Below are 24,985 nucleotides of genomic sequence, written 5' to 3' on the forward strand. Positions count from 1 at the left end.
GACAAGTGGAGTACCCCAGGGCTCAGTCTTGGGACCTCTCCTATTCTGTATTTACTTCTCTGAGCTACAAGCAAACACAGAGGGACTATGGCTAACAAAGTTCACAGACGACTGCAAACTGGGCGCCATAACTGAGACTCCTGCTGACGTAGATATCCTTCAAAAGGGGCTCACTGAAACAGATACATGGTACCAAAATCATGGCCTCAAGCTAAATGCCAAAAAGTGCATTGTCATCCCCTTCGGGAAAAACCAAGTATCTATGAATTACAGCATAGGCGGTAGCTCACTTAACACAGAGTGTGATAGGAGACCTAGGGACCCAGGTGGATAATAACCTCTCCTTTGGTAACTAAATCGCTAAAGTGGTTAAAAAATCCTTCTACATGGCCCACCTTATCACAAAGGGGTTTGCATCTAGAAAAAGGGAAGTTATTGTCCCCCTCTACTCATCATACATTAGACCTATTATTGAGTGCAATGCCCCATTCGGGATGTACCTTACTAGACACCTGCAACAACTGGAGAGGCCTCAAAAAATACCTCACCAAGAGGATAACAGACCTAAAACATATGCCCTATGCCACCAGGCTAAAAAAACTTCAACTGTACTCGGTTGCTCAGAGGTGATCTCTGCCTGACATACAAGTCTATATCTAACCCTAAATTGCTGGAAATGCTCCACCTAAGGAAAACCAAATTTACCCGAGCTACACGCTCTAGGGACCTAAACCTGACCTCAACAATAAACAGGACTTGTTGGGGGGATAGATTCGTGCCCCAGAAACTCCCCTTGCTCTGGAATAAGGTCCCCGTATATGTGAGGCAGAGCTCCTTATTAGCACTCTTCAAGAAGAATCTTGATGAGTAGATGGGGAACAGGAAATTCGCCCTGGGAATCACTTCTGTGGCTCTGCTCGACAGAGGCGCAGGTAACTAAACCAATTGGGAGGTGCAAGCCGAAACAGTTTGGCTAGGCTTAATTATGCCCTTGGGCCAATAGCCTAGTACCTACCTATGAACTTCTGAGTTAAACTAAGCACTAAACAAAATAGTTAAACAGCAAGACAAGTTTTGCAAACTGTTATGTGCTGTGCACTATGACGAGGGCTAAAAGTAAGATATTGCTATTGTACATAATTATATACATAGATTTAACTCACCACAAAACCAAAAAACCACAAAGGATCCATGACCAAATAGCTGTCAAAGTTTTTTTACTGATGTTACCAAATAGCTGTCAGACTTTTTACTGATGTAAATTTAACTCAGGAATACTGCATTAGCTTTCAAAAACACCAATCATTCCATGTTGTCAGCATTAAGACAGCATTAAGACAGTTTCTTGTTTCACTGAAGGTATCACCAGCCGTACTAAAAAGACGTTCACTTGGCACACTTGTAGGTGGTGCAGAAAGGTAGCGCTTAGCCATATGACACAATGCTGGAAATCTGGACATGTTCATTTTCCACCAGTTCAGTGGGTCAGTGTCTCTAAGAACACAGGGCTCTGTCAGAAAATTGCTCAGTTCTGTTTCTGTGGAGACAGAAATATCACTGTTCAGTGCCCGAACAGGCTGCAACTGACCCCAAGATGACCAAAAGTCTTCTGCTGCTGTCTTTGTCTTTTTTGTTGATGGTTGCTCATTCTTGCTGCTAAAGCCCACTGGTTTGTTGTCAGGGACAGTGCCTTGCTGGACTTGTCATCACATTCAGCAACGTACACAGACACATCTCTCTTTTGCTCCAACAACCGATCCAACATCTGATATGTTGAATTCCACCTGGTGACAACTTCCTGATGAAGCTGTTTTGGTACATGGAGTTCTTCTTGGATGGCATGAAGTAGCGCTTGAAGAGTGTCAAAAATGCCCCACAATCTTCCGTGACAATGTTATCAAGTCAACAACAGATGGCTGTGCCAGAACTGCATCATTCAGAGCCAGCTGCAGAGTGTGGGCAAAACAACTGACACTTGGCAAATCTGCATCCCGTAACACTTTGACCATGTTGGCACCTTCATCACGTAAGACCCAGTGGATGTGTTCTTTGTCAGTATTCCAGTGATTCATCATGTCAAGTAGAGTATCAGCTAGTTGAGACCCAGTGTGCTGTCCATCAAGTTTTTGACAATGAAGGACGGCAGATCTGTGTGCAACTATGTCATCAATCCAATGTGCAGTTAAGCCTATGAAAGATTCTGTTGTTGTCTGTGCCGTCCATGTGTCTGTGGTTAGACAGAGAAATCGTGCTTCACTGATAGCAGTCTGGACATGGCCCCGCACTGTGTTGTACATCTCTGGTATAATTTTTTTCAGTGAAGTATTTGCGGCTTGGTAGCACGTATCTAGGCTCAAGTACAACAATCAATTCGTTAAAGCCTCTGTCATCAAAAACTGAGTATGGATGGATGTCAGTACCAATCATTTTTGTGATGGCATGATGTATTTTGTTCGCCTCAGGACTATGACTGGACCATGTTTTTTTCTTGTCGATCATGTCGCTCAGTGTTTGCTGAACCTTGACAGCCTGCTGAGTGTCGGACGTCCCACTTGCTGTTGCTGCTTTCTTCTTGTTAACGACTTCTTTGTATTCTTCGGGATGTTTATAGGACAAATGATTATTTAGTGGAGATGTTGTAAATGACTTTGCTGATCCACCTCCGCGAGAGATGACTGCTTTGCACAACTGGCACATTGCTTTTGTTTCGTCATCACATATCTTGAAATAATTCCGGACTGGACTTTACTTATCCATCAGTGAACTACCCAAATGTAAACTTCACTTAAGTTACAGCTATAATACGATCATACAAAAATAAGCTACAAGGTAACACAGTGTCAATAATATGCTGATGACTGCCCTGTACGTCAATAAGCTCACTGGCACAACCACAGCCTAGCATGCACAGGCATAAAAGATCTAACATGATGCCAGCCACCTCCCTTCAATGCATTCCACCACAGCTTTTTTTTTTTTTTTTTTTTTTTTTTTTACACAGCATCCCACTTGATTCCATGTTAAGGTAGGTAAAATCTTACCAGTACAAAGTTATGGAATACGGACGGCCCACCAGTTGACATGGACCATGCTTCTTTTTCAGCTACAGACTGGTTGCACCAGTCAGCTTACTTACGTACAGGACTGTATATATGGAGATATGCGGACACATGACCACTATTCGTATTCTGTCTGAGCGCGACTATTCGGCCTGCTATTCAGAACCGAAGCGAATATTCGGTACAGCCCTAGTTTTAACCTACGAGATGGACAAAATCATTTTACTTCCTGTTCCATTTAGATAAACTTTTGTGAAATCACCAATGTCAAGTAGATGATTCTTCAGGCTCAAAAAAGCTTTAGAAAGATGATTTTTTTATAACGTGTATATATGCATATATACATGGAAATGTGTGTGTGTGTGTGTGTGTGTGTTTGGGTCCATATGTATATACTTTTTATTATTGAAATAAAATTGATCTTTATAATTTATATATTGTATTATTAATTATTTATATTTATATAATGGATATTGAGTATCTAATACATATATATTTTTATTTAATAGGTTCTTATAGTAATTTACTTTGGTATATTTCTTTAAGCATCAATTAACTTGATTAATTTCATTAATTGATTTAACTTAATTAATATGCTTTTAAAATGAATGCATTCTGGGAAAAAGATGTCTGATGAAGTACATGAATTTGCCTGTACAAAAGCACTAACCAACAATAAACTCGTGTGGATTTTACCAGTATTGCCATTTTTTTGGTATTTATATGAATCTATAAAATACAGCTTGTGGGTCACATCTGGGTTGCATGGTTACAGGCTTATCAAGGCCTCAGTGGTCGCTAGTCTAGCATACAACTACGTTTTGGTATCTAACTTAAATGCTCCAGTCCCATTTACCCTTCCACTTGCCTTATAAGACATCTGACAGTTATCACCATCAGCAAGTCAAGTCATATCTTGTTGGTGGTAAAATTCAAAGGCAGTACTAACTAAAATATTCAATTAGAACAGGTGAAGTCCACTAGGGAGTGTTCATTTTAACATTTGTGCGACTGTATTACTGTTTTAACTTACGATATGGACAAAATCATTTTACTTCCTGTTCCATTTAGATAAACTTGTGTGAAATCACCAATGTCAAGTAGATGATTCTTCAGGCTAGAAAAGAGGGCTTGAGTCCTCTCCTCTAAAAGATGCCTTAGCATAGAGTTCCCAACTTTTGTGTTTGAATTTTTGCATAGGTACTAATCAATATTTTCTGCAACTTTTGTTTTCACAGTCAGTGTCATCATCATTTGTGTTCTGTAGCTCTGTAAACTGTGCCATGGTGCCAAGCAAGCACTGCTTCATTCTATGATGTCTACACTAAGTACATCAATAGCCAGAAAGAATGGGTCATTATCTAAGTGAGCAACCTTCTGCTTCAAGAATTCAGCAGGCCTCAAATGCCATAACTGCAATTACATGCCATAAATCCAAAACTATGCTAACAAATAAGCCATTTTTTTTAATTTTGGACTTTCTATAGACCAAGTAAAGCAATGTTCAAGCAACTTTTACTGATTTTTTAGAAGTGCCTCAAGGAAGATGCTAGATCAGTTCTCTGAAGTTAAACTGTGCCATGGTGCCAAGCAAGCACTGCTTCATTCTATGATGTCTACACTAAGTACATCTGAGAGACAGAAACAGAGAGAGAGAGAGAGAGAGAGAGTGTGTAAAAATGTTTTCAGTAACCAGAATGTCACATTCAGACACATTACTGCACATTTTCTTCCCGCACAGTTTTATTTGTACATTTGTTCAGAGATGGTCTTTCCTCAACATTTTTCAACTGACTGTTGAAATATTAATTAGCCTTACACAACCAGAGGCACACACATCTTTTTTTTCTGAATTTTTCACCTAACCTTATCTTGAAATCCTAGTAATTCTAGCAACACTGCTTGTCTCAAGTATACTGAATCATTTTCATGTTTAACATGGTTCTTATCATATCACATCTCCATCCAAGTCAATTAACTGCAAGTTAATTAGTTAATAAAATCTTTATGTTTGCACTATCATTTATATGTTCATATTAGTGGCTGACAGCTGCATCCATGTTTCCCGACTACAGGCCTAATAGACTGTATTCAGCATAAGGGTCTACGTAGTAGTGCCAGGAGTGATGGTATAACTTTATATACCAGTTATATCTATATATCTGTGACCTTGGCAGTATTCTTATATACAGATTTTAATTACTTATTACTAGACATTATACATTTATTTATTTATTTTATTTATTTAACATTTGTTTTACCGGGGAAATCTGACTGGTCAAATTTACCCATTTTCAGTGGAGGCCCAGGGAGAAAAGCTCCACATAATAATAACATAACAGTCAGTATTTTAAACAATAGTGAAACAATGAGAGAAATGATAGTAATAAATCATATAATAACACATACATTAACAGTTCAAGTTAGTAATAAAGCTAACAGGATCACTTAGTAACACATTTTGACAGTTACACTTAGTAACACAAAATCATTCAGTGGGGTAGTGTCTCAGAGATACAACAGCCTAATATACAATGGATAGAATACATTTTAACTTAAGTTTACTAGTTTGTTGTACTTAGTCTGGTTTTAATATGCATTTGCTGAATGCTGATGTTATGTATTGGCATATAAACATTTGTAGAATTTAACTAAGTATTCTTAGCTTAGTTAAGTATGTCAGTCACAGGATAGTAGTGTACTATATATAGCTATATTTGTTTTATTCATTTATTAACTCAGTGATATATATCTACGTTGTTAAATATTGCATTAGTTTCTTATGGTAATCAGATAGAATCTACTCTCATATTTCAAAACCTAGGATATTTTATTTTACTACACTGCAATGAAATGCTGCTTAAATATGTACTGGATTCCTATTTAAATAGTTTTCTATTCAAAATTGCTTAAGTGATAACTCAGAAATGCTACACATCTGCTTTCATACTGCTAACTTCAATACACAGTAAGAACCATTCTTCTACGTGAATGACTGACTTATTTTTCTGTCTTAATGTTGCCATCTTTATCCCAGTTCATGGCTAAAAGGTCTTTGAACCATTCCACCTCTCCAGTTAACAAAAGCAATAAAATAAAACAAGTATAGACACAGACATTGTGACTTGTATGTTGTTACAGAAGTACATAAAATAGACATAGGGGTGAGATAACTCAGTCAATACTTAGCAAGAGTGGGAACATGCTTCTCTTGCTATATAGATATTCTGCTCATGTCAACAGTTTAAGAATTCCCTGCATGACTATATGGGTAATGATAAAATATTTCTTTTAGTGAGAATTTTAAGACACTCTAGATGCATTAACTTGACATTTAAACCCATTTGCAAACACTAACAGTTAAGTAACAACTGATCAGTTCTGCTTCACAGGGGGTTTCAGAATAAGTTGAGCAATGCCTCCTGTTCGCCTTTGTTCCTGTTCACTGTGCCACGAAGCATCCTGCTGATATCCTTTGTCAGTGTCGCAGTACTGTTTTATACACAAAAATTACAAGTCGGGAAGGTCTGCTGATGCCTTCATTGGGCTTCATCGCCATTCTTGCTTAAAAGTGGGTTTCAGAAACAGCTAGCTTCTGAAATGCACACGAATACTTGTCTCATTTCTTTTGTGCTGACGGTATTTGTTTGAATTTAAACCAGTAGGGCTATCATTAAGGGTGGCTCTTCCTTCCCCAAGTCTAGGACAAAAATAAGCTATAATAATGAGTTTTGAGATGGACAAAAAACTTGCCTCTTTTATTTTCAGCTTCTGCAACTAATAATGCTGTATTCTTAAAGGCACAGCAGAATGCATAGTCTAGCCAAGTTACTTACACCTGTTCATGTAAACTGCAACACTGTGAATCAATACAATGCATGCACATACTGGCTGGCACACTGAAAAGTATTGTCACTTAATACTAAATGGTTCTCTAGTTTAGTTTTGGGTTGGAGTACATTTTGTGCGGAGTCAGCATGTCCTCCTTGTACTTGCATAGATCTCCATGTACTCTGGTCTCCTGTCGTATCCCAAAGACATACACTAGCTGGATTGCTCACTTGAAAATGTTCATACTGTTGTGCAGAGAGAGTGATTCTGTGTGTATGCATGATATGAGAGAAAGGCCTGGCAATAATCTTCTGTTTCTGTCTAGTAAACTATGTCCATGGCGGTGGCTGTTCATGGGGTAGCTCATATGACTTAGATACGACTCTATAACACTGGATTGATGTGCATAGATAAAAAAATCAAATAAACTGGAAATGTAAAGTATACTAGTGTCAACAAGTAACCTCTTGGATTGGCACTAATAGTAAGCAGTACTGCAAGAAAATAGCATTGTTAGGAAATGCAGGTTTTGGCTGTTCCTGCACAGCCAAAGTTTCACTTTTCACAATTAGGACAAAATGTGTCCTGCAGAGACAGATGAAATATGGCAGATACCTAAAGGTTATAACACCTTTTGCTCTGTTAAGATGTGCAGTCCTCTTATCAATTTTGTTTTGTTTTACATTATCAACACACACTGTGGTAAAAAGAGGAGGAAACGAGCAGTAATGCCCTTTTATAATGACAGATGCTGCCTATAAGATGCAGAGATGCAGTTTAAAAAAGTAACACTCAGAAAGTAAACCACAATTAAGACAGAGGTGCTTTAATCCTGCCTGAGTTTGCTGACTCTGTATATGCTCAGGTCAGTACATGAATGCACTGAAATGCATATGCAGTTTACAGTAAAAGCTAATTTTGCATGTGATACTGCTTTAAGCATTTTTATTTCAAAAGTTGTACAACTTCCCTGTATTTTCAAATGAAAATTCTCTAATCTGCGTTTCCTAAACTAGAGGATTGCATGTAAAAATTCAGGCCACTCTTATTGATCTGCCCTATGTAATACAACAGAAGCAAATATCAAAATATATAATGGGATGGAGATGAAACTCTGAAGTCCATCAAGATCACCTCAGTGTTAGCTGGTCCTTCTATAACTGCCCTTCCTTCCATCAGTCTTATCCTTTCACTGTTTGTCCTAGGCATCCTTGAATCCTTTAGATGATCTGCCCCCACAAAGCCATATAAAAATATCTCTTCTGCTGATTTTAAAGTACCACCATTCCAGTTTCCATCTATAAATCCTTCTCCCATTCTGTCCTTACACTTCAGCCCTCCCAGTTTTCACCTAGGAATCTACCAACAATACATCACCACTATGAAGAACATGTAATGCAAAGTTATGTTACAGAAAGTATTTACAAAGGGGTACAAGCTACACTACATTTCTGAAGTGTAAGGGTCTATAATAGCTTTTCTGAAGAGTAAGTCTGTCATAGGTTTATAGGTATATACTAGGTAATGACCACTAGGGCCCTTATAAGCCTGGCTGTGCAACCCAAATGTGACCCGCAAATTTGATTTATATAGGGGTGATTTATTAAATGAAATCAATCATATGGCATAACAGTTAAGGTCTTCACCTCAAATGCACAAGGTTTGATCCTGACCTCTGACCAATAACTGTTTAGAGTCTGCATGTTTTACTTGTGTCTCTGTAGGGTTCTTCTCACCTCCAAAAAGCATGGTGTTTCCATCTCAAACTCACCTAAGAATGGAGCTGTGGGCAGCAGCACAGCCTCTAGATGGTATCCAATATGGTGGAGAGTTGTATAGACCAACTGATTTGGGCATCTACTGTGGTGTGCAGTATCCTCAAGATAGGAGATCAAAGATCACAGATTGCCCACCATGGCAGAGATAGCCATTCGACAGTGTAAAATCATCTGGCTTTAGGTGATCTGGTTGTGTTGACTAATATCATCAAATGGTCATGAGTATTTGCTATTTCCTATGCCAGGGTCCCATGCTAATGGTAGGAGCAGTGTATGTGCCCAGTTGCCCAACTTGGGTTACCTGCGATAGCTGTGTTGAGTGAAAGCTGGATGTAAAACCAATCAACCTACCAAACATGAATAACAATTGCAACCTCAGTAAAGGTTCAATGACAGCATGGTAGCTGGAAATGGATGACATGATGGTAAGGAAGAGACTGGACATCTTATGTATCCAGGAGGCAAGATGGAAGGCCAATGCAGCAAAGCCAGTTGGCTTGGGATACAGAATCTACTACTCAGGAGGAGAACAGGCTAAACATGCTGTGGGAATTGTGGTGAGGGAGAGGCTTCAGAAAACAGTGAGGGATGTTGCGATGATGTTTGGTATTGCCACCTATGTCAGGAGACGTAGGGCAGTGGATGTGTACCATATGCCAGCACAGCTAGTTGGAATTTTGTAAAGAGTTATATGTCATTTGTATATCAAAGTGATTTGTACAGGTGCTTGTGTTGAAAATGTATTTGTAAAGCTACTTGTGTTAAAAATTAACAACAGGGGGTTCTGCTGGACAGAAAAGAAATACACCTGGTATGTCAGACTGTATTTTAACTGTTGAAATGAATATATCGTAACAGAGGATCTTGGAAGAGAAAAGGTTAATCTCAGTCCAGCTAACTTTGAAAAATAGTCTGAAATTAAATTACCTGGTTTAGGCCATAAAGATTGTATCTTACAGTTGTGATTGCAGCCAGAGATAAAGTGTCTGTGAAAACTAGGACTAGGAATCCTACTGTATTGTCTTTAGGGGTGAACTAATTGCTACCCTGGAAGGGTAGAAGTTTTTGAAATAGTTTTATAGCTTCCAGATGCAATAACACATTTTAGCAAAGTTCTGTGTGTATAGTAACACATATGTGATAAATTCTGGTTCAGTTTCTAGTAAAGGGGGTAGTATGGGAACTAGAAGTCAGATGACCAGATGTGTGTGGTGTCATTCTGGTATCCAGTACTGAAATGATGCTTTAATACTGGGTGAGGCAGAAGTCTCAGATCAGTCTGTTTTTGGAACCTGACAAAGAAAGAATATCACTCACTCACTTCATCTTGCCTTGTTTTAGTAAGTAACCAGGGAGTAGTAATTCTTTAGATCAGTCAGCAATATATGGTGAGATTAGTTAAGTATTGTTTTTTCTGTGTGAATCTTTCCATCTGTGTTATTTTTAATATTTCCTGTGACTGAAACTCTGATGTTTATTGTAAATAGATATTTAGTATTTTCATGTTCTTTTATTATTTATTATTAAATATATTTAAACTTTTCATTGTGACTGGTCCTTTAGCAACTATTTTAACCTTTGAGAGTACTTGTATTTATCTGGTGACACTGTGGCTGCTCCTGAAATTCTTGTTGCATTGGTCAAACACTACCATTTGTATTAGTTTTAATTTTACTCAGTTTAATTGGGTACCCTTGTAAGAGCCTTAGAGTAGCTGGATATGGAGTGTTCTGGTGACAGTCTGGGCAGAGGGGGCATAACTGGTAAATCTGTGCCAACCTTTCCCGGGTGTGTGTGTGTGTGTGTGTGTGTGTGTGTGTGGGTGTAAACCAAATCTCAAACAGTGTGTTTCCCAGCTACTTGGAGCAGGGACACATAGCACTGGTTCCATAGACAGGCTGGTATAGGACTTGGCTTGGGACACTCGGCTGAGGATTCAACTCTACAGCTGTGCCAGTGGGGAGTCCCTGGGAAAAAAAAATTGGTGTTCCGTGGCTTCGCTGTTTCCACATTTCGAACATTTGGGTTTGATATTACGTTTGGACTCCTGTGAGTTCGACGTTGTAATACAGACCCTCTAAGAACGCTTGGTGCATGCTAGGTGACGGTGCTAATGAAATGGGGTATGTACAACCATGCTTCCTACGTAGCACTATGTGCATAATATTAATGTTTATCAAGGCAGCAATCCTCAGCAAGAAATTGCTAGCAATACAATTTTATGTGGAGTCCTAGCAAGTGGCAGACATATCTGCAGTGTTTTTTGGTGAGTGTCACTGAAATATATTTAATTGTTGTAATTCTTATTTTTCATGATATTATACATTATGAGCAACAAAAAAGCACACCAGAGCATTTTTCACAACGTGTTTCTAAGTGCTCCTTTACTGCAGCAGGTATATTTATTACTATAAGCATGGTTTACCTGCTTGGTAGTAGACTCTTGAGATGACAGTACGGCAAAGTGGACATGGTGTATTAGTAGGACTGTCTTTCGCAAGTGTCCGTAGACAAGGTTCACAAAAGATATGGTGACATGGGTAGCACATGTAGGGACTGAAGTAAACATCCAAGCACACAGCACATACACAGCCATCTTTGTCTGCGGTATATTCTTCGCCATCATCATCATCAGTACTTGCTTGATCAGTTGTCTGAAAAAGAAAGATAAAATCAATCTTGTAGTTTTTAGACAGTGAATGCTATGAAGAGTTCATTGCAGGCATGGATCAAATAGCCTTAATGTAACATCTGATGTAAAAACAGTGAATATTAAAAACAAACCGCATGTGATTAAAGTTATGAGCTGTTAACTGCAGATGATCAAGGCTATGAGCTGTTAATCAGCAGCTTCTTGTAGTCCAGGGTTTCATTCCGTCAGTTTTCATTTGCCTAAAGTATGATTCTGAGCAAGTCACTTAAGCAGGGAGTGGGCTGAGTTTCAAAAATCAGTGGTACGTTCTTGTTAGCAAATACAAACAAGCAAACATTTAGCAAACTGCAGTGCAAGTGTATATATAGCAATGATTATGTTATTTCTACATTCTGCAAGAAGACTATATAGCACGATTACAAAAAAAAACTGATGCAATTTGAATAGGTATACAAATACCATGGTTCAGTTTATGTGACCAAAAAAGTCCAGAATATAGTTACAGTATGGGATTCACTTCATTATCATCAAATTTTATTGATATGTATTCTTGTTATTTTTTCTGGTGATCACTATCACAGGAATGGCTAATGCTATCATACAGTGCACATGACTTTTTTTTTTTTTGCATAAATTAAGCCAGCCAGCAACACAATTCATGGTACATGCAACTGAATACTTTACAATTGTTTGGGGTCCCATCATTTATTTACTTACAGGACATACACTACTTGGCATACAGAATATCAAAAAGAGACTACAATTCAGCAGTTTTGTTCATTAACTCATATAGCTGTAAAACAACATATACATTCATGATCTAAACACGTATAACACATTATCAGAGCTCCTTAAAATATAATGGAAAAGTTGACAAAGAGTTAACTGTTCAATTTGAGGAAAAAGAAAATAATTTTCAGGCTCATTCCAGCTTACACCATCCTTCAAGAATTTTATCTCTGTTTACTTCCTACTGTTGGGTTCTCTTAGGAGAAAATCATTAATGCATTAATAATTAACTGCACTTTGGTAGCAAGGCTGCCCAAACTGAACAGAGCCTATTAAGAGAATGAACCTTGGAAGAAAAAGCTCCAGACAGAAACAATAAATGAAGAGTGAAACAGTGCCATGCCATTTAGACAAGACACTGCATTTTCTCCAAATTATGGACTGAATACAGGAAGTGTAGGGTGCATCCGATAAAGGGTCGAAAATGTGTCAGTTTCAGGTCTGTATGCTGGGATGGACAAAGTGATACAGTGATTATCATTTTTGCCTCAAACAGCTTGGTTCTACAGTTCTCCTACAGGCTAGAGTGCCCTCTGTATGGTATCTGCATCTCCTGCCTGCGTCCATGTCAGTGTTTACCAAAAGGTCTACTCTCCCACATTCCAAAGGAAAGTTTTAGGTGAACTAGTGTTTCTCCAAATTGTCTGCAGATGCATCTAGTGTGTGTGTGTGTGTGTGTGTGTGTGTGTGTGTGTGTGTGTGTGTGTGTGTGTGTGTGTGTGTGTCTTGTAAAGGTTTGGGACCACTGTCTAGTATTAGCTTCTGTGCCTTGTTATCGCTAAATGCTGGGGAGGCTCTAGCTTTCCTCCAAACCTGAACTGGATTCATTCTGCTGGTAATCAAAGAATGCATAAAGATATTGCAGTTAACTATGCAAGAACTGCAAGTCTTGGTTTTGTAAGACTAGTCATGCCAGTTTCTTATTCAAAGCCTTACTTACTGAACAGTGAGTTAACAAATCACTATAATTGTTAGAAACAGCTTTAGTTATTTATGTGCAGACACACAATGCTGCAGGTCATTCTTCTCTGGAAGCAGTTACGCTCTTGCACCTGGTCTTTCTGATAAGAGCGGACCACTCGCTCACAGGCAGTCTTTCCATGACTTCAGATCTGTAGTGGAGGAATTAATATACCAAGTGGACACTACAAGATGTCAAGGTTGTTTCATATCAGTGGTACTGTAAAATCTGGCAAACTCAGGTCAGAACAGAGAAAAAGATTAAGGTAAAGCAGTGTAAGAAGGATAGAATAATACAGGGGATGTGATGCCTGGAGTATGAGAAGAAGGGTATGAGTGGAGAAGATAGCTTTTTCTTTGGAGAGTTTCTTTGTTAAACTTTCCATTTAGCTCCACATGAAGGAGAAACGGTTTTAGATACAAAACGTGACAGCAAATTTTTGATCTGAACTGAGCATACCCATGTCACAGGTCACTGTTTTTACTGTCAAAGCATGCCATAGGAACTTAGTACAGTATAAAGTAGGTTTAAGTACATGCTGCAAATAGAAAGCATGTGTTACAATTGACATTTTGACCTGTGTGCGTGTGTTTATTTTTCATATATTATGTGAAATACAAAAAAATAAACAGAACTGGTGGAAAGAAAATGGGAACATAAGTGCTCTTTCTCTTTATATATATATATATATATATATATATATATATATATAGAGGGAGAGAGAGAAAGAGAGCTCAATATATATATATGTGTGTATTGTGTGTATGATCTCAGAGTTGGTATATATAATTGTGATGCCCGTGCACTGACCCAGCAATCAAGGAGCCTCTATCCTCACCACTGACACCAGAGAGGGTGACTCCTAGAAGAGGAAAGGATAACTAATACACACAGTAAAGTACAATTTCCCTTAAGTGCACACAGAGATCACAGTCAGTCTGGGGCTGGTTGCTCCCTTGCTCACCAGGTCCCCAATAAGACTCCCCACTGGCACAGCTATAGGGTCCAGGTCTCAGCCTAGCTGGGCAACCTAAAACCTCCAGTACCCTCTCTGTCCAATCAGTGCTTCGTGTCCCTGCCCAAGTAGCTGACACAACACACACACACACACACACACACACACACACACACACACACACACACACACACACACACACACACACACTTTGAGAAGAGGTTATACAACCACACAGACTCTCCTGGGAAAAGGCTGGCACAGGTTCTCCAGCTGTGCCCCTACCACCCAAACCATACGGTAGTAATTCCTGCCACCACCCAGCTAATAATTATCATCTACTAAAAGGCCCTTAAAAGGGTGTCCGATTATTACTGTGCAATATTATAATCCAATGGTAGTATGACTAAACAGTCAAGGCTTAATTTGGAGTGACTTAGACAGTAAAATCTGTAAATATGTAATATACTTTGGGTTAAATTATCTCTACATAAACCAGTCACAGGTAAAGGTTTTAAAATATTTAATAATAAATAATTAAAACACAAGACAAAACTACTACAGTACAATGCTAGTTCAGAGATCACACAGAAACTTAAAACAATATAATAGGAAATATCTGATTTCAAAGAAAAATACTTGGTCTAACTTTCTTCCAAGTTTAACTATTCCTAAGAGAAATCACAGTGCTATAATCCTACTTACATACATAAAGCATAAGCAGTGCTGGGTTAGACATCCAAGATCAAAAAGCTTCCTAGTCTCTCACTCAACAATAGTTTTTAAACACTATCCAACAGCTCTCTAAGGCCCTCCCAAATTACATAATTTTGACACTTAATCTAGGGTTTCCAGGCCACAAACTGCATTATTTAGCAAGCTAACACCTTCTCAGGAGACTACAACAATAAAAGGCATTTCACATATACACTCTAGCAGAAACCAGAGCAATAAAGCACCTTTCACATGTAAATTATGTCCCTTAACTTTAGCCATAAAACAATGAGCATGAAACCTTCATCCAGACTCACTGGAGCCGACTTGTAAAACATCAAAGAGATTCATAAGATCTTTTCAACTTCAAAAGACACATTTGAAATGTTTGGCTTGGTTTTCCTTACAGCAGATGGCAATGTTGCAACAATCTTGAAGTTCACATTTTACAGTGTTTTCTTTCATTTAAAAACACAAGCCTGTGTTTTACATTTATTTATACGATTGACAGAATTATGTATCAAACTCTATTTGACTAGGCTGGCAGCCTTCGCCCATCTTCCTCCATTCTTCACATCCCCCCCCCCCCAGGGAACTCAAGCAAGTTTTTCAAGTGCCCCTTGAGAAACATCGCTTGAGAGTGTCAGGTCTATCTGAGTGTACATCAACCCATTCCCTGTCTTGAGAGCCCGTCTGCATTGGCATTGCTACTCCCACTGCGGTGCTGCACTGACATATCATATGCTTGCAACCCCAGGCTCCATTTTAGCAACTTGGCATTTTGCTGACTGGCTCTGTTTAACCATGTTAGAGGGTTGTGATCTGTCATCACAGTGAATTTTCTTCCATACAGATAAGGCTAGACATTCCTTTTCTACCGCTGCATAGCATTCCTCCCTGGGTTGGAGCCTACGACTGAGATAAACCAATGGGTGCTCTTCTCCCTCTGAAGATATCTGACTAAGTACAGCCCCCACCCCACAGTTTGAAGCATCCACCTGCACAACAAATTCTTTGCTATAGTCTGGACTGGCTAACACAGGGGGTCCTCCCAAAGCTTCCTTAAGCTTCTGAAATGCCTGCTCACATGCTGGGGTCTACACTATCTTATCTGGCCTGTTCTTCCTTGTCAGGTCTGTGAGGGGAGCAGCTATGGTACTATAACTGGGAACAAACTGTAGTACCCTGCTGTCCCTAAGAATACCCTCACCTGCCTTTTGGTAACAGGTGCAGGCCATGCCTGAATGGCTTCCACTTTGGCAGGTTCTGGCCTTATCTTACCACTCCCCACTCTATGTCCTAGGTAGGAGACCTCTGCCATACCCACCTGACATTTGCTCAGCTTAAAGGTACTCTTGCCAGGAATGGCTGTAGATAGTAATATCATCCATGTAAGCAAGGGAAAATCCTCCTGCTCCTACTAAGACATGATCTACCCACCTCTGGAAAGTCGCTGGGGCATTCTTCATCCCAAAGGGCATCTTTGTGAACTCATACAAGCCAAAAGGAGTCACAAAGGCTGACTTCTCTCTAGCACTGGGAGTCAAAGGCACCTGCCAGTAACCCTTGGTAAGATCAATGGTTGTAAGATACTTATCCCCACCTAGCTGCTCTAGGGCCTCATCTGTCCTAGGCATGGGGTAAGCATCTGCCTCTGTGTGACTATTTAATTTCCTGTAATCCACACAGAACCTGGTGCTGCCATCCTTCTTTGGCACCAGTACCACTGGGGAGGCCCAGGGATGGTTAGACTCCTGAATCACCCCTAGTTCCAACATCTCCTGCACCTCTTCCCTCAGAGTGTGTTTGACTCTCTCAGGTGCCCTATAAGGGGCCTGCCTGATAGGCCTATGGGATCCTGTATCCACCTGGTGCTGTACCAGTGGGTGCTCCCTGGTTTCCCGGTGAACATGCCCCCAAACTCCTGCAACACTGCTCGGATTTCTCAAACCTGGATAGGAGATAGCTGCTGAGACATTGCTACCCCTTCCACCGGGATGTCAGCCCGAGCCCCACTGAGGAGATCAGTCACAAGATCTCTCTCAGACTCCTCCTGCAAACCACTGTAAATGCTCAGCACAAGGGCCTCCCTATCATGGTAAGGTTTCATCATGTTAACATGGTACAGTTTGTGCCCCTGCCTCCTGCCTAGCAGTTCCACCATGTAGTTAACATCACTTACCTTTCTTACCACCTTGTAGGGTCCCTCCCAAGCTGCTTGCAACTTATTGTTTCTGACAGGAATGAGAACCATCATCTGCTGCCCTACAGCATACTCTCTAGCTCGAGCATTCCTGTCATAACACACCTTTTTCTGTTGTTGGGCTTCTGCCAGGGTCTCCTGGGCCAGGCCCATGAGTTCCCTACGCCTTGTGCGGAGGTTCAGGACATATGCCACAACAGACTCCTTGTGAGACTCACACTCACCTTCCCACTCATCTTGAATTAAATCTAGAGGTCCTCTCACCCTATGGCCATATAGCAACTCAAAGGGTGCATAGCAAACAGACACACAGCCAGAAACACACAATTAGGAAAGAGAAGAAATGAAAAAACAGTACTTTTAAAACTGCAAGTTTGTACTTAACAGAATATTAAAATGCAAGTTAACTGCAGAGAGACACAGACCACACTGCAAAACACACACAACAGAAAAAATGAAGCTATAGTACTTTTAAATCTGCAAGTTTGTACTTAACAGAATATTAAAGTGCAAGTTTCACTTAGCTCCCGCTTCTAATGCAGATGTTTGTAGCCAAGCAAGTCTCTCAAGAGTTGGGTATCACTCTTTGTTATCTGATATTTAATAGCCTAGAGGGATTCCTCTGTACTTTAAGTGCTAGCCACAAAGTTTGTGAAATCATTTTATGCTCAACTCTTGAGAGACTTGCTTGGCTACAAACATCTGCATTAGAAGCTGGAGCTAAGTGAAACTTGCATTTTAATATTCTGTTAAGTACAAACTTGCAGATTTAAAAGTACTGTAGTTTCAGTTTTTCTTTTGTGTGTGTTTTACAGTGTGGTCTGTGTCTATCTGCAGTTAGAGTTCCCCACCCACCCTCCGTGTTCGTGTGTTGGTGTTAGTGGCTCTGGAATTGCCCACCCCTCCTGTAAGTCTGTAATAGAACACTCCTCCTGGGTCCATCTCATTTGCTCACTTAACCGAGTACAGTGAGATCATTTTCTGAGTCTAGTGTTCACTCTACTTAATACAAAGAGTAGATTTGAGAAGGAGAAAAAAACATTTTGCTTTTACTGTATTTGTCTTTCCTCCTACTTTCTTTTGCTTTTCTTAAAAGTACTCACTTTTAGTTATTCTGCTGCATTTATTACTGCTTGGTAGTAGCCTGATTAAACTGTAACTGTTATTCTAAGTCTTTTGGTTTAAGCACTTGGGCTTCATACAGGCTGTTTTACATTAAGAAGGTCTGTGGTCTGCACTGTTGTGGCAGGACAGGTAGCTTATATCCTTCTACGCTGGGAATTGCTGATTGAAAGCCCAGTGTCTGCTATTCTAAAAGTGTATTAGTTCTGGCTTAAGCACTTGGGCTTCAGGCCAGTTATTCTACATTAAGAAGGTTTGTGGTCTGTACTCTTGTGGGAGAAGAGGCTGGATTCTGCCCTTCTGAGCTGGGAATATCTGGTCACATGCTTATTGTGCCTGCTTATTCGAATTGTTTCTTTCTGAAATTGGTGCGGCTTGTTGCTGTAGCATAGACCAGATTCAGGCCTACTGAATCTAGCTTTGTTTGTATAACCTGAGCACTGATCCAGGCCATCTTTTTTGGAGAAGGTTCCCCTGCACCCTAGTAAGCAGGGGTGTGCAGTTAAAACTTATCTGACTGAAGACTGCTGGAACAGGGGTCAGTTTTGAGCCTTTTTCTGGATAATTGGGTAACTTGTTTAAATCGGTTTGTTCATTTTCTATTGTACTTCATTCATCTGCTTTTACTGTATTTGTGTTTCTTCCTACTTTATTACTAGGGGCATTGTCTACAACTCTGATCTGCGATATATAACAATAAGTAACCTTTTCCGTGCATTTAAAGTGTTTTTTGAGTGTATCTGCTTTATTTTCTAAAAAAATAATAATAAAAAAATATATGTATGTATATATATATATATATATATATATATATATATATATATTTGTTTCCCGCCTTTCTAAGCTAGTATAGTCCAGTTTTCAGGTTAGTGCTGAATTCAGGGCTGTGTTACAAATCTGTGTTTGCCCATACCTTACTTGGATAGAAGGAAGTTCTCTGTTCACCTGTGAGAGAGGGGAGCTTTGAGCAGCCTGTCTGTCCCTGGAGGAGTGGTTTCAGCCCAGAAATTAGTAGTTTATTGGCCATTTTGGGCTAATTTCTATCTCTTTCATTTCCCTGCTATAAATATCGTATTTGCCCAATTTTGCATGCTGGGCAGCAGGTTAGCTAGGGTAAAACTATTCCCAGCTCCACAAAGTCTCCTCTACAATTTTTCTCTTGGAACTAGACAAACTTTCAACTTAAGCACTCAAGCCACTTTTTGTCTCAGCCTGGCACTTCCTCAAAACTTATAGCAAGCACTTATAAACCCTAGCACTAGACCCTCCTGTACGGTACAGAAGAACAAGGCTCTCTATTCGACCTTACCAGCCATCCAGTAAAACAGTTCACTGTACCTATCTAGGCATGTCCAAAGGGCAGTGTCAGGTGTACTCTCCAGTCCAACTGGTGAATCTGGGCATTTTGAGGCAATGTTACAACTGCCTCATGTACACAGACAACCCCCTCCTCCTACCACCAAACACTAATACATGCGAGAGATGCAATTATACGGCCAAACTGGAGCCTAAGCTCTCTCAACCCAAGACTGGATCAGACAGTCAAGAGGAGAAGGGAAATACTTGCATCACACCACCAGTCTCACATAAACCCATTAAAGCAGCCCTGGAAAAAAAACACGCATAAATACATGAAAACATACTCGGAGGCACTAAATAAAAATCTGCAAAACCAACAGAGACCTCCAAAGCAAACATCCAAGCAACCTCCACCTCCCAACACAAACCATGAAACACATACTTCACAAAACCAGTGTGCCATGCAATCACAGCCCTTAAGGCAAAATAACATACCCAACATACTAGTAATAGGTGACTCTATAGTCAGGCACACTGACGTCCCACTCACTAAGCTGAATAAGGAGAAGATTACTGTTAGCTGCCTGTCGGGTGCCAGGATCCCCCACATAACACAAGCACTCAGGTCACTACAGAACAAATACAAATATGACTCTGTCATTGTCCACGTTGGTTTGAATGACCTGAGCCATACCTCTCTGGACTACATGAAAAGAGACATGGAAGAGCTCTCTGATCACGTAGCCCAGGCCGGTATGACCCTAACCCTGAGAAGCATCCTGCCCTCACCAAGAATGATACTATGATATAAAGAAATAATTCTCAATTTCAACAATTGGCTAAGTTTCTGGTGTCATTCAAAGGGGATCCAGTGTCTGTCTGCCTGGGGCGACATGTTCGACAAGTCACGCTGCTTCGCTAGAGACGGCTTGCACCTGTCACCCTTAGGCTTTCGAATACTGGTCAAGGCTCTTGCCACCCCCACAGTGCCTTTTTTAGGCAAGGCTCAAAAGACAAACCCACTGCCGTAAATAGCACAAGTAACAAAAAACTGAGGGCAATGCTACTCAATGCCAGAAGTCTGAACCTCAAAATGCACGCACTCGAGGCACTCCTCAGTATGGAGAAAATCGATATATGTGCAGTAACAGAAACCTGGTTTAAGGCTCCAGTGAGCACTCCAGCACTACCAGGCTACAACTCATACCATACATTTCAGCCACAGAACCCAAACCAAAATACAAAAGGCGGGGGCGTATCCATATTCATCAAGGATACCCACACCTCCAGGTTAGTGGCACAGCACGATGATTCAGAGATCATCCACGTGCAACTAACAATGGGCAAAACTGCAATTCAAATTGTAGCTTGCTACAGATCACCCACCATGTCCCAGGACCCCCATTCCACATTTCTGGAAACTCTGGGAAACATAAAGGTCCTACCAAACACCCTAATATTGGGTGATTTCAATTACCCAAACATTAACTGTGAGAACTACTCAAGTACTAACTCCCTTGCCCAACATTTCCTAGAATTTATAAACTCAAACACCCTGGTTCAACTGGTCAACACACCCACCAGAGGTGACAACATATTGGATCTGGTCATCTCCCACATGGGCGAATAGTGTTCCACACCGGAGGTCAACCCCTCGCTGGTTAGATCTGACCATAAACAAATCACTTTGGATATCCACATTCCGCCCCCACCCTCGGACAAAAAACCCACTGTGAAAAACTTTTCAAAAGCAAACTTCACGTTACTTAAGACCGAGGTGGAAAGTTTTAAAGCCCCCATGCTGAAGGATAACACTGTCCAAGCTGCAAAAATCCTTCACTAATGCATTCTACAGGCACCTACAAGAATGCATGGATCATGCCATCCCAAGCAAAACCAAGACTCACTCCTCCAAGAAAAGGAAACCAGTCTGGTGGACTCTTGCCATAAACAAGCTACACAATAAAAGGAGGAAACTAGTACAGAAAAGAGTAAAATCCCAAGAAGGGATGACATCCCTGATCAGTATCAGCAAGAAACTTCGATCCCTCATAAAATCATCCAAGGTGAGCTTTGAAAGAAAATTGTCAAGGACTCCAAAGATAACCACAAGGCATTCTTTAGCTATGTCAAGAATCTAAGTGGCAATGCTCAGATCTGCTCGGAGGTAGTGCAGAATGGCATAAAATACACTGAACCGACCGACATCGCCAATATCCTGGCAGACAAGTTCAGCGCAAACTTCACCTCCCTCTCACCCCCAAGAGGACCCATAACCATAGCAGAAGAATGTAGAGTCCCTGAAATCACAGACACTCAGGTTAAACAGCCCTCTCCAAAGCCAAGAACACAGCATCAATGGGACAAAATGGTGTCCCAGGCTGCGTCCTACACAAGCTCAAAGACGAACTAACCCCTTACCTAAACACACTGTTCAAACTCAGCCTCTCCACAGGCTACGTACCCATAGAGTGGCGCACAGCAGCGGTTATTCCGCTTCACAAAGGTGGAGCCAAAACAGAATCCGGGAACTATTGCCCTATAAGCCTGACTAGCTTGGTCTGCAAGGTTATGGAGCGCATCATCATGGAACTCATTAACAGAGACATTGGAAACCTCCAAACACTGGACCCTACCCAGTTCGGCTTTGTTAAGGGCAGATCATGCCTCCTAAACCTGGTGGACTTCTTTGAGACAGTTACCAAGGCTATAGATGAGGCAAAAGTGGTACACACAGCCTACCTAGACCTCGCAAAGGCCTTCGACACCATTCCCCATTCTGGTATTATAGACAAGCTCACCAGTCTGAACATAAATCCCTACATCACAAGATGGGTTGCCAACTGGCTCATGGACAGAACCCACATGGTGAGAGTTGCGGGAGCTAGGTCCGACTCTAAATCGGTCACAAGTGGAGTTCCCCAGGGCTCAGTCCTAGTACCACTCCTGTTCGGCATATACTTCTCAGAGGTACACGCAAGCACAGGAGGACTATGGCTGACCAAGTTTGCAGACGACTGCAAACTAGGGGTTATAATTGACTCTCCGGCTGACACAGACATCCACCAAAAGGGTCTCACGGAGACGGATACCTGGTGTCAAAGTCATGTCCTCAAGCTAAATGCCAAAAAGTGCATAGTCATCCCCTTTGGAAAAAACAAAATACCCACAAACTACTACATAGGTGGTAGTCCCCTAAATACGGAAGACGTGATAAGGTATCTGGGGACCCAAGTAAACAGTAATCTCACCTTTGATCATCACATTGCCAAAGTGGTTAGAAAATCCTTCTACGTGGCCCACCTAATCACAAAAGGGTTCGCATCCAGATCAAAAGAGGTCATTGTGCCCCTCTACCCATCACTCATCAGACCCATCATAGAGTACAATGCCCCATTTGGGATGTACCTTACAAGACACCTGCAACAGCTGGAAAGACCTCAGAAGTACCTCACCAGGAGGATCACTGGCCTCAAACAGATGCCCTATGCAGCTCGACTATAGAAATTACAGCTGTACTCGGTTGCATACCGCCTACTCAAGAGGTGATCTCTGCCTGACATACAAGGCCATGTCCAACCCAGAATTAATGGACATACTCCACCTAAAGAAAACCTTATCCCCACGAGCCACAAGCTCTAGGGATCTCAACCTCACCACAACAATAAATAGGACGTGCTGGAGGGACAGATTCCTGTCCCAGAGACTTCCCATGCTTTGGATCAAGATCCCAATCTACAATAGGCAGAGCACCTCGCTAACACTCTTCAAAAGAAATCTTGACGAGTGGATGGGAAACAGTAAGTTTATCTCGGGGATCAATTCAGTGGCCCTGCTGGACAGAGGCACAGGGAACTAATCTAAGGGGGTGACGAAAGCCAACACATTCTGGCTAGGCTTATAAATACCTTCGGGCAGATAGCCTAGTACCTGCCTATGAACCTATGAAAAACCTGTGGATTCCTAGGGAACCTCTCTGTAAGCAAACAACAGATAGGGCAAATATTTGCCCCACTCCCTCTTAAACTGATCTGCAAATGCCCATAGCATGGACTTGATTGTAGAGTTTAACCTCTCAACAAGTCTGGGAATGGTAGGGGTGGTCTTCATGTGCTTCACTCCACAGGACTTCCACAGACAAGCCAGCAGGTCTGACATAAAATTGGCACCTCTGTCAGACAGTATTTCCTTTGGGAAACCTACCCTCCTGAAAATCTCTAGCAAAGCATTTGCCACCTTCTCGGCCTCAATGGTGGACAAAGCCACTGCCTCAGTGTATCGTGTAGCATAATTTACAATCACTAGGATATACTTTTTCCCTGTGAAACTTGGGGTACTCAGAGGACCCACAATATCCATAGCTACCCTCTGAAATGACTCCCCAATCAAAGGCAAAGGCATCAAAGTAGTTCTCACCTTGTCACCTGCCTTGTCTACCTTTTGGCACTGCTCACAGGTCCTGCAGTACCCTGTTACATCTCTGGAAATTCCAGGCCAATAGAAGTTTTACATAATATGTCTCTTTGTACGTTTTATGCCCATATGACCTGCAAAGGGAATATCATGGGCTATGGCTAGAAGCGCCAGACGGTAAGCTCTAGGCACTACCAACTGCTGTACTCTCTCACCTTCTAGCCCTCCCTCAGGGGTGCACTCTCTGTACAGTAACCCTTTGTTCCAGTATACAGATTCCCCCTTCCCTTGAGCATCAGGTTCCTCCCTAGCTACCTGCCTCAGGCCTTGCAATGTAGGGTCTAAGAGCTGAGCCTGTCTCAGCTCTCTCATTGTAACCCTTCCCAGCGCCCCTTCCACAGGAAGTCTGGCATCCTCTGACAGTGGTGCCTCACTGTCAGCCTGGGTACTACTACTCACCTCTACCTTTGCAGTCACTCTGTCTAAGGGCCCATCAGTACCCATAAAGAGCTGTCGCTCACCTTCAGTCTCACTGCTACAGAGCAGCACCCTCCCTGAAGTAACCACCTCAGCAATCCTGGCTGCACATGTGCAGTCTGTCTGGGTCTCCCCCAGGCTACCAGACTTATATGCTTGTCTTCAAGCCTGACTGCTTGTAACTGCACAAGTGCAGGGTACTGCACTATCAAAATCATTCCCTATCAGGACATCTGCAGGTATATCCTCAAACACACCTACTTGCTGGCTTCCTTTTCCACCCTCCCAGTCAAGGTGAACCTTAGCCAAAGGTGTTTGGAATGGGATCCCTCCTAAAGCCCTGAATGGAGTATACTGCCCAGGCAAGTAGAGCTCCTCTGTAACCAGTACAGGCTTTACATTGGTTATATCAGAGGCTGTGTCTCTCTTAGCAATGGCCTCTTTGCCATTCACTATAATAGGATATAACCTCTGGTGGTAGTTTGGTACCCTTGTTGGCCCAAGACAACCTACTATTCGCATTTTGTCTTTCCCACTTACTGGCTCTTTCACCTTTGGTTCCCCACCTTGCCTCTGTGGACATCTGTATGCCACATGGCCCCACTGGTTGCATTCAAAACATTTAACCCTAGCTCCTGGAAGTATACCTGGACTAGTGGCTTCCCCTGCTACTGACGGATTCTGTTGGGGCAGTCTGTGCTGCCCACCATGGGTTCCTTTAGTCCCATGAG

General features: G+C 41.4%; 1 protein-coding gene across 1 annotated transcript in view; it reads right to left on the bottom strand.

Moving 5' to 3' along the window:
- RNF180 (ring finger protein 180) overlaps positions 1-24,985 on the bottom strand; it is a 933,453-nt gene that overhangs the window by 98,005 nt on the left and 810,463 nt on the right. The window contains exon 3 of the mRNA XM_044063860.1: positions 11,094-11,322. Coding sequence (XP_043919795.1) covers positions 11,094-11,322 — 229 coding nt within the window. The remainder of the gene's footprint in view (positions 1-11,093; positions 11,323-24,985) is intronic.

This window comes from Protopterus annectens, chromosome 2.part2 (assembly GCF_019279795.1).
Source record: "Protopterus annectens isolate FY-2018-M chromosome 2.part2, PAN1.0, whole genome shotgun sequence".
Lineage (NCBI taxonomy): Eukaryota > Metazoa > Chordata > Ceratodontiformes > Protopteridae > Protopterus > Protopterus annectens.